General features: G+C 34.4%; 1 protein-coding gene across 5 annotated transcripts in view; it reads left to right on the plus strand.

The window, feature by feature from the left end:
- The window catches only part of LOC131060987 (uncharacterized), a 112,056-nt gene extending 102,364 nt beyond the window's left edge, over window positions 1–9,692 (plus strand). For all 5 annotated transcript variants that reach the window (XM_057994486.2, XM_057994484.2, XM_057994482.2 and 2 more), the window contains exons 12-14: window positions 4,550–4,708; window positions 8,300–8,572; window positions 8,670–9,692. In XM_057994486.2, coding sequence (XP_057850469.2) covers window positions 4,550–4,708; window positions 8,300–8,572; window positions 8,670–9,149 — 912 coding nt within the window. In that variant the 3' untranslated portion in view covers window positions 9,150–9,692. The remainder of the gene's footprint in view (window positions 1–4,549; window positions 4,709–8,299; window positions 8,573–8,669) is intronic.
- The last annotated feature ends 1,718 nt before the right edge of the window (window positions 9,693–11,410 follow it).

Genomic DNA, 11,410 nt, shown 5'->3' on the forward strand with positions numbered 1-11,410 from the left:
GTTGGAAATAATGAAGGGCTTATAAAAAATGGGTTGCTTTTTGCTTTATCTATGGTGTCACAAATCACTTCGCACATGTTTTAGTGGAAGTCAGTTTCCTTAGGAGGGTGTCTCAGGTCTATAAGTCATCTCAAGAAATATGAAGGCCCACATGACAATAGGTTTGAAAGAAAAAATGTTATCTTGGAAGTCAAATTTAGAAACCTAGAAGAGAATCCTAGAGTTCTTAGCAAATATGGTCTCTATGGATGACCTAAATGAGTTCAACATCTCCATACCTTAGAAACTAGTGAATATTGGAGGTTGAAGGGTATCATATCTCTGAATTTGGGATTCTGCTTTGCTATTAACACTGTTTCATAATACTGGAAATTCAGTCATTGTTGAACAAAGAATAAGGACAATTGAAACGATTTGGAATGACACAGAAAGGGATGTGGAACAGTTCATATAGAACCAATTTTGTCTTATCTTTAGGGCATGCAAAACATGGGGTCTATGTTGAGATCAATGACATCATGCCTCCTTCAATATAGTGTTGTAATGTTTCAAATGTCATGAATGTTTTATGCTTATCAGAATCTAGTGACTTTACAAGAAGTTGGTTTTGGAAAAATGATAATGAACGTCTAGTAACTGTGGTAGAAAGCATTGCACATGTCAAGCTTTATAAGCAACTCAGTTAGATTTGATGTTTAGGTGCATGTGAGATTTCCTGAGCAAATAATGAATCCCATTAATCATTTCCCAAGGTTATCAGGAGACGGGGGGTACTTGGAGACGTCGTTTTTTTTATAATTTAATAATTTCCAAAAAATATCATGACATAGAAGTTTGAAAATAAGAACAGTGATAATGTTTAACATTAACTTTAAAATTGAACAACAATTAAATTAAAATTGTTTATACTGCTGGTACCTTAGCCATTCTAAATAGTTCAGTGAAAGTAAGGTAATATGGGTGTTGGGCACACTCAATATTGTCAGCTAAATAGTAAAGGCAATTTCTCTTTAGACCATTACAATGACAAGAAGTCAGTCAGACAACTGTTCATGATCCTCTCAAAAAGTCTACACTGTCAGTAGATCTTCAGTAGATCTAATCACTATAACTTTGCATGGACTTTTGCCTTCCTGTGGTATGGTTTCCTTATTAGTTCTTTCCCTACGACTTTGCTTTGCTGCAGGCTTATTTAATTTATTTGCCTTCCTTTTTTGCCTTTTACTGTGTCTTGCCCTAAGTTTTCTGGTGGGAGATGTCAATTTCCGGTTGGGATTTTGGAGACGGCAGCCATAAGCACCCTATGCATCAAGAAGTTTCCAGGGACATCTCTGGTATTGGAGACACACCTCCATCTCTGAGACACATCTCAGGGGGTAGGAGATGCTTCACCTGGCAATCATGTGACATTTTCTAACTTTTGATGTGTCCAAAGTGGAATGGGGTTGCAATTTTTGTTTTTAGAACATTTGTTGAAACTCATTTCTTTAGATAATCATCTTTTCTTTATCTGAAATCATTCATCATTAATCACATGTAACCTATATATGTATTTGTAAATCTCAATATTATCCAGGTGATATGAATGGAATAATAGGTGCTGCTTATTCAAAGGTAATATCCCATGAAATATCTCAATGAATAATCACATAAAGCATGCCCTACTTCCTCATTAATGTACTGAATAGGATTATTTTTAATGGAATAATTCTTGCATCCCAGGGATTAAGAATATGATGTAAGGAGTATCATGTTGTTAAAAAACCTATTTCACGTTAACAATATTTCATACCCGCTAGATACTTTAGGGACATCAGATTGTGTGGAATGAAAAATAAATTGAATGAATGATTCAATAATCATATGATTGCATTGAATGATATACAGACGTATATAAAGAGGTTACAAGATGATGTTCTATAATTAGAACATAACGTTAAAGTAAAAGACTAAAGAGCTAAACGCTAAATTAAGCTTAAAAGCTAATTAACTAAAAAGAAAAAGCTAAATGCTAAATAAAATTTAAAAGCTAATTAACTAAAAATCTAAATGACCATTAAACAAGGAACTAAATATAATTGACTAAAATATAATTAAATATTCTAATACCCTCCCTTAATGGTCATTCTATGTACTAACTACCCTACAAAAGGCACTGCAAGTCTTTTGATCACAAACGAAAAGAACAATCTGTTGCGATGGAGACCCTCCCAGGATCTGCGGAATGTAAATGACCAAAGAGTATCAAAAGCCATCCAAGCTAATGTAGCCTTCACATGCAAATTAGAGATCTGGCACACATGAATTACTGAAGCTTGAAACCATGATTTTGAGGAAAAAATCAGCAAACCCTTTTGCAGAAGAGTAACAACTCCGAAACTGACTGCAAGATACCACGGTTGTAGATGTTCACCCTGACAGGTGCGACCCAAACTGACTGCAACAAAGAGAAAAATTGATCAAAACCAGAGAACTTCGCGAATCACAAATCCCACGCGAGTTACAGATGATTTTTGAGGAAAAAATCGTAAAAACCAGCAAACAATTTTTGAAGAAAAAATAATGAAAACTTAGAAATCCCATGCAAGCTTTGCGGATGACAGATAACTAAAATCTTACGCGAATATCGCGGATTACAAATGAGATAATTTTTAAGGGAAAATTATAAACCCTACGAACAATTTTTGAGGAAAAAACGTGAAAGCCCTCCCATGATTTTTTGTGGGAAAAAATCAGAAAACCGACCGACAATTTTTCAGCAAAAAATCCTGAAAACCTTGGGACATGTAAGACAAGGTCTGGCCTAAATCAATCTGATAAAGGGTAACGATATTCAGATATTGTGAACGTGCATTGTTTCCAAGTGTTGTGATAGTTGTTCAACTTTTGACTGTGTTCCAACATGATGTTGGTCAAAGATGCCATCACGAAAATGGAGGTTGAATGAGGTCAACCTAGTGAAAGCATGAGACAGAAGAATCTGATTCAAAAATTAGAATAGAAGCAACTGCACAAAAATCTGACACCCTGGAGGAGAATTCTGGCACAAATTTTAAGGCGCGAATTTCGAGGTTTGGAAGAAACCCAGAAATTATTATTTTCTGCATACTTAAAACCTGAAATTTTTCCTGAAAATTAATTAGAAAAAATAATAATTTGCAGAAAAAAATCAGAAAAATATTGATGAGTTTGTTTTCCAAAAAAACGCAAAAAAAAAAAATAGGGGCAGAAACCCTAGGTCGGATGTACAACATAAACGGCGCCCAAAAGACACCAAAATTCCTGACGTCCACAGAATTAGCAGAAATCGCTAACTGTTTTTAAATTCCAAGGCAAATTTACTGGCACAAAATTTGAGGCACGGAAAACGAGGCACACAGAAAAAGTTGAGACCAACCCAAAAAGGTCTCAAAAAACCCACCAAGAATTTGAAATCAGAATGCAAATCCGACGGCTCAAAAATTGAGGCACAAAAAACGATGCACCTAGAAAAATCTGATGACAACCCAGTTGAGGTCTCGAAAAACCCATCAAGAATCTGCAACCAGAATAAAATTTCGACTTGAACTGAAGGGTCAAAACCCTAGTAAAAAATTGTAGAAACCCTAGGAAAATTTTCAATCTGCAAAAAAAACCTCCAGGTTGCAGGCCCGAAAATCTCCAGAACCCTAAAAAACATGAACTGCTGCTCAGCACAAAGAAATTCACCCACGAACTAGATACCCTCGAAACCCTCAAAAAGCCTTCAAAAAGCAAAATCCGTTTTTTATTAAAAAAACAATAATAAAAAAAAAAATCTGAAAAATATTCTAGAAAGAAGGTCATGAATTTTTATTAAAAAATTCGCCAAACTTTAAATAACCTCATCGACCCGTTGATACCATGAAATTTTTTTTGAATGAATGATTCAATAATCGGATGATTGCATTGAATGATATACAGATGTATATAAAGAGGTTACAAGACGATGTTCTATAATTAGAACATAACGTTAAAGTAAAAGACTAAAGAGCTAAAAACTAAATTAAGCGTAAAAGCTAAATTAAGTTTAAAAGCTAATTAACTAAAAAGAAAAAGCTAAATGCTAAATAAAGCTTAAAAGCTAATTAACTAAAAATTTAAATGACCATTAAACAAGGAACTAAATATAGGTGACTAAAATATAATTAAATATTCTAATAGAATATGTAAAGTTCATTTCTTTTAATCTTTAAATGTCAAACCATGCTGATGTATCAAATGCTGACATTTTTTAATTTTTTTTGTTGAATTCCACTTGTGTGGACAAGCTTACAGTTTTATGTTTTCATTCAAGACCATTGGACTTACATTAGTTTGTAATTTGAAAAGTTGGACGTGGTTTTGAGTATTGTGTCTGTTCTAATAGTGCCAAATGGAAAAGTCTTTTCCAACTATCTTTTTGTTTCTTATCTTGCCACATATTATCTTCTGACTATGGTCTGAACTTTCATGAGTTATCGTTTTGTAAACCCTGCTGCTGCATGGTATCCTGTTTCTTATATAAGGAAGTACAATTTACTGTTAACAGGCTCGGCGTAAGCGGAATTTTGTTGAGGATAAAGAGAATGAAATAACTGAAGAACCAAGGCGTTTCAAGCGCACCCGCCATATAGAAATTCCTCGAACACCTGATGGGAGGCCCGTTCTTCCACTTGCTCTAACTGAGCGACTCACCATTTTGGATCTTGTAAGTTGTTTTGATCTACTAATTTTGTCTATTTATAATTTGGATTCATTCTTTAATTATTTGGAATTTTTAAACTTATTCATCCAATCACAATTTTTTCTTTGGGTCGAGGCTAGCTGAAATATGCTATATTATGTATGGTCAAGTTCATAAACTGAGTAGGGTTATTTCATATTTTTCCCCTCAAAATATATATATGTTTATGTCTGGCCCATAAATTTGTCACTGGTTTCGGTTGGCTTCATATCATACTTTCTCTGAACCAAATGTTTGGTTGACAGTAAACTCAATACAGGATTCATAAAGCATTTGAGAATTTCGTTGTTTTGCATATGCCAAATCCTAGTATGTGCTATTGGGTAAGCTTAAACAATAACTATAACAATAAGAATATTATCTGATCATAATATTAATGATATAATATATATTAACTTTATTAATATAGCAATCATATGCTATAGATAGTTTATTTAAACGTATGCAGGTCAGGATGTGTTCAGTTTTGGTTCTCCATGATGCTACCCCCAACAGATGATGAAAATCAAATGAACATGCTTGTGATTTTACAAAACAGCTGGAATTAGGCTCCCTTCCCCAGATACATGAATCCATGTACTTGCCCCAGGTACAAGAATGCTATAGCCCAGAATTGCATACTCGGATCTGTGTAACAAGTTTGTACCTTGGTCTTATCAGGTAGGCCTAAATACAGGCAGCCAATCATCCAAAGTCATATCAGGTCTTCAAAAATCTTTTAAAAAAAAAATAGGAAAAGCTTTAAGGCTTGCTTCTACATTGTACTGCATCTTCAAACATGTGACTAAGCCAATGCACATGGTGGTGATTTTATAAAATATTTGGATGTGTGGCTCGCCTATCCAGATTCATAAATACCTGTACTTGCCATGGGTACAAGAATGATACAACTGAGATATTGTATACTTGTAACTGTAAACAAGCCTATACCCAAGTCTTATAAGGTAGGCCCCGATACAGGTAATCCATCTTCTGGAGTCATTTCTGGCCTTTAGAAAACTGAAAATAAGATAAAAACAAGGTTTGTAGGATGTATATACTCGAAGCTATATTTTTTGGGACATGCTCTAGGTTGCATGTGTTGTACAGATGAAAATGATTTTGGGGCAGCGTTTTGCTTTTGTAAATGCTTTTCAGCAGAGATTTGTATGCAGTTATGAGACATTTAAAAAAATAATATGCATGATTAATAGAAACTTTCTGTGCACACTTTTCTAGATCAGTTTGTTGGTATATGTAAAGCTGTCAAAATAGACCTTTAGTGGCTGCACAATTGCTGTATGCTCCATCTGTTTGATGTGTGTGGTGTGCCCTATTTGCTGTGGCAAGAACTACAGGATGTGGAGCTGACATGATGCCTTTGCATTTAGAATAAGCTCTAAATTTATCATTTACGTACATAATGTTATGAATATTTAGTAAGTACCTTGAGCAGCTGCACAATTGCTGGTACGCTGCATTTGTTTGATGTGTGTGGTGTGCCCTCTGGGCTGTGGCAAAGAGCTGAAGGATATGGAGCTCTGCTGATACCTTTGCACAAGCTCGAGACTTATATATATACACTTTACACATATGCTATGAATATTTAATAGGTACTTTTATGAGCCTACAATTTCTCTGCTCTCGACTATTGCTCCTTTAGGTCCAATTGTGATTATAATCTTACTATCTTTCTATAGACAATTGATGACAGGTATCATAGCTACCCTTAAGCATTTCCATGCATTCCCCTTAAGTGCTAATGCTTTTTTTGGAATAACAAGTTAACATGCAAATTTAAACTTTGAGCTTGGATAAAATAGAAGCCAATATAAAAGCAAACTAACTTTCAAAACTAAGTAAGTTTACAAAATTGCTACTGTTTTGTGGAGGATGCCTCTAAGTGAATATTTATGATGACATTCAAATAAAACTTAATTAATGAAAAGTGAATCCTAGTTTGTTTTACGCTCCTTTTACACATTTTTCTAAATCAATAAATTCCTGCTTCCTAACTGTAATTTTAATGGATGGGTATGCTCATTTTAGTTTTGGCCTTAGATTCTAGTTGATTTGTAAACTGAATTCATTTGAATATTTAGAGCTTAGGAATAAATCCTCATCAACAATGACCTTATGCGCAATATCTGTAACACAATAATAACTGAGTGAAGCATAAGAGCATTAGAAAGAACTAGGGCTCATGCTAGATTCTGAAAAGAAAATAGCCTTAAACAACTGTCGTAACTCGTAAGAATGTTAGCGGAATTTAATTGGATACCGTAACTGAAGAACGTATTGATGATCTTAAAAATTGAACTCTTCTTAATGTTAACAGACTCAAAAATGGATGTTTAAAACCCTGCACTTTGGGGCCTTCCAGGGTCAAATGTAAAAAGTTAATGAATTTTAATAACCAATTTGAAGGCCTGCTCTTAGGTTTTGTTTATCAATCAATTTTTTTATTCTATTGATTTCTCATTAGCAAATGTGCTATCCAACATCAGCTATAACAATCACTTGTCATTGTCCATGTTTCAAAATGTGCTATTCAACATCAGTTATAGCAGTCTTTTCTCATGTCCATTTCTCACATTCCAGGTTGATTGTTTAAGAATACTAACTTTTATTTCCTTTTGTCCCGCTTGCACTTGATGTATTCATCAATGGTAGAACCATATTTGTTATTCCAACTTTTAAACGGGTCAATAACCTATATATCATTTAAATAAATAATGGCTTTCAATCCATTGATCAATTATTTGAGGTAGTTTTCCATATGATAACAGGTATAACATGTTTCTTGCATTACCAAATAATAATGGATCTGGGTTTTATGTTAGGTACATAACATATTTAGTTATCACTCCTCTTATCATCAGTTCTACAAGGTTAAAGACTCATTCAGTGCAATCTACTGATAATATTTACAGCAGGGTAGAAAAACTATTAGACATTTTTGTGCTGATACTCTAGGAAGTCCTCATGTAATTTAAAATTATTAGTGATGAGAAAAAAATCCCGTTTCTTGATTAGAAAGCATTTCAAGGATATAGTTACTAGAACATTTAGCTGGCAGTAACACTTTGAACTTAGTTTCTGCCAAATTTTATACGTACTTGGTAAGGAATTTGTGTGTGATTTAATTTTGTTATTTACAATTGAGATTGCGGAGATCAAGATGAAACCTATTGTAAGAATTTCTGTTTAGAAAGTGTTATAGCAGGCTGGGCTAGAATTTTGACATTGATGTAATATGGGTTATTACCAAAACTTAATCATTAAACGAAAGAAAAAGGAGGAAGAAAGAAGAATTTAGAAGATCTTTTAAAAAAGAATCACTTCCGTACAAACACAACTCTATGTTGCTATAGCTCTTTAAAAGATTTAATGTCCATCTCAGCTTAAGCTTTTGAGCATATGACTAGACTCTCAATTTAGAGTCTAATATACAAGTCATTATATCTAGAACCTTTGGAGTGTAGTTGGTCTTTTATTAGACTTGGAGTCTAGACTATAGAGAATGCTTGTGAGGCCCAAAGACCAATAACACGAAATTTTCTTGTCTGTGACTAGGGTACAATTGAATATAAACGTGCTGGTTTTCATACGGACCGACATGTCTTTCCTATCGGCTATACTTCTATGAGAATTTATGCAAGTATGGTGGATGGAGAACAACGGACTACATACACTTGTACGATTCGAGATGGTGGAAGTGCAGGTCCATTGTTTCGAGTAATACCAGATGACAGCCCTGAAACAGTTATTGAAAGGGATTCAGCATCTGGTGCATGGGCCATTGTTGCTGGAGCTAGTAGTAAGATTCGGGGAATTGAACGTCAAAAGGTCTGATGCTAAATTCTAGACATCATCATCTTAATCTTTTTCCCTTGGACTTATATTTAATATAAAGCTAACAATTCTATTTTTCTTTTTGATTCAGATCACTATCAGTGGAACTGAGATGTTTGGCCTCTCACATCCTATGGTTATTCAGCTTCTTGGCGAGCTTCCTGGAGCAGAATATTGCTCTACTTTCTGCCCTGATTATCCTAATTTTGTCTCTCAATCTCAAAGACAATCAATTGGCACTGGCACCTTAGCTATTCCTTCAATTCAAGATGATTCTGAATCCAGAGACAGAGATGGAGAAAGAGACAGTGAGGTGAAGAGAAAATCAACTGGTAGCTTTCAGTCAGAGCAATCATCATCTGATTCATCTGAGGAATTAGATTCAAGTGATTCCTCTGTCGATGGGGAAGATTTGCACCAAGGTGTCACTTGCAATTCAGATAAGATGGCTGAAGAAAAAAACCTGACAAGAAGAAATTTGTTATTGCCACCGTGCACTGCTAGCACCAGGGAAAGATATCTAGACATAAATGCAGATCCAGAGGAAGAAGAGGAACTGGAATCATCATAATCAACTAGACATTTTATTTCATCCTAGAAGCTTATAAATAGTTGTATTTATTTATTGTAATGGTGGCAAGCTGCAAGTTGCAGTCTTATGTTCCGGCTTTCTCACCTACAATGATGTCATATAGCCACAGATGAATACTGAGTCAACCAGAAGATTCAATTTCATCATCAAAATTGACTCAGGGAATTGATTATTACTGCAAACCTATCTGATTTTTATGTTTCCACTGCTTTTCCATGGTTTTCTTGTAATTGTAGCAGTTTCTCTCTATCGGAGTTATTATGCTTGCCGATATAGTTACAAGGTCCAGATTTTGGAATATTAGTGCTCTAAATATGTATTTGTGGCCGCCACCCCAATGCTTAGTACATTATCCAATTTTCACAGATTTTAAAAGAAGGAAATTCCATACAAAATGGTAGTATTATTTTGGCGTTGTAGATGACACAACGTCAAACCCTATTTAAGTTCCTTGGAATCTAAACTCTATGCCACCAATGAATTATTCTTTAAATATTGTAAGATGGCATAATTTTGAACATTTACCTGTGCTTCAGTTGCCAAGGTTTTCAATTCCATTTACAATGATTTGTAAGTTGAGAATAAACATAATTCTCACGTTGACTTTGCTTTTCTAAAAATCACAGCTTTCAGAAGATAACATATTATAAGCCTTCTAAAGTAGAATGAGGGTCGGGGTTATTGAACTTGTGAAATACTAAATGTGACCTACGAACAATGCTATTGTTGATAATGTATTATTTTTGTGCTTACAGCTTGATAATTGATTATGTAATTTTATATTCGTTTGATGATGAGACATTTATTCTACATGCCAAAATATCAGAGCAGAAGATGAAGAGCACATAAAAGTGTGAAATTATCATACACAGGGAAAAACATAAACAACACAAAGAATTGATGTTGGATATCACTTTGTAAGGAAGAGCTTAAAAGTAATATTGTAAGCTTTATCTAAACTAGAGTTTTGCAATAATATTCAATCGAGTGAATGACCTATCTGAACAATGGGAGGGTCTGAGGAGGGTTTAATCTCATAGCCTTCTATTGAAAGGTGAGGATAGAAAGGGATGCTAGATCCAGGTTCTACCCAGTACAACCCAACCCAAGATATAGAGGGAGGGCCACTGGATGGATTCACCCTATGATTTATGACCTTAAATTGAGAGGTGGAGCTATTGAAGCAAAGATTTTGAGCGAATTTCAAAATATCCTAAATTAAATTACCTAGCAAAAATATTCTAGAAATGAAATAAATTGAGCAAATGTTGTAAGAGCGTGTTAAGTAGCATGATAGCAGATTTCCATAGCCTTTAAAGGCCAAGTTTTCTTTTTCTATTAGCAAATATGGTGTTGCTTCAGTTCATATAGATGTCAGGGTTGGAAGTAAGCATTAAGAGTGAAGTTGGACCTAGTGATAGAAGATATTAGCACTAGTTTGATTCAAAAAGGCTATAATTCAAGCGATTTTTCTACTCTCGTCTCTCTTTCTTCAACAATACTTGCTCCTTGTGCTTTTTGCAAGTTGCCAATGAGCTGTTTGCCTTTATAATCAGTCTCCTACCTCATTTTCTCACTTTGCATTGAAGTGGTTATATTCTCATCCCCTCGAGCATTTTCAGAAGCATATTTCCAAGCTCTTAAATTTCGGATAGTCTGGCAGGAAGATTTTCAAGCAAGTGCTTTCCCAAAGAAAACTTCTGAAGTGGTACAATTAACAAGGTTGGGGTTTACATGAGTAAAAGAGTCTTCAAGTTGGTGAAAATTTAGTTCAGATATAGGCTCCAAAAAAGAGAAGATTTCTACATGGCATTGACAGAGTTAAGTTTTGTGGAGCTAAGATTTTGGTAGGATAAAGAAAGTTCTAGGGCAGTGCAATTCACAAGGATGTGGTTTCATTTAGGTGACTAAAGGATATAATATCATGTAAAGAGAGGTCCTATGATATTAAAGGAAAAAATGTTGCAAGACAACTGGAACTTTGTTTTTGGCATTTCATTTTCAGCTGCAACTGCCGCATAGGATGAAAATTTTCTCCACCAGCTCAGGTTTTTTAATCTCTTTTGCCTCATTAGAAAGGTTTTAGGATTTTTGAGAGAAAATTTACATTTTGATATTTGTAATGTTGGAATGTAGCATTATAGTATTGCAGTTTTTAAATAAATTATAGAACCACTAATTTTCTACGGCTTAACTAAATTTTTTTACCATTAATTATTTCTCGAAAATTCATATAACTT

The sequence above is a fragment of the Cryptomeria japonica genome, chromosome 9 (genome assembly GCF_030272615.1).
Source record: "Cryptomeria japonica chromosome 9, Sugi_1.0, whole genome shotgun sequence".
Classification (NCBI taxonomy): domain Eukaryota; kingdom Viridiplantae; phylum Streptophyta; class Pinopsida; order Cupressales; family Cupressaceae; genus Cryptomeria; species Cryptomeria japonica.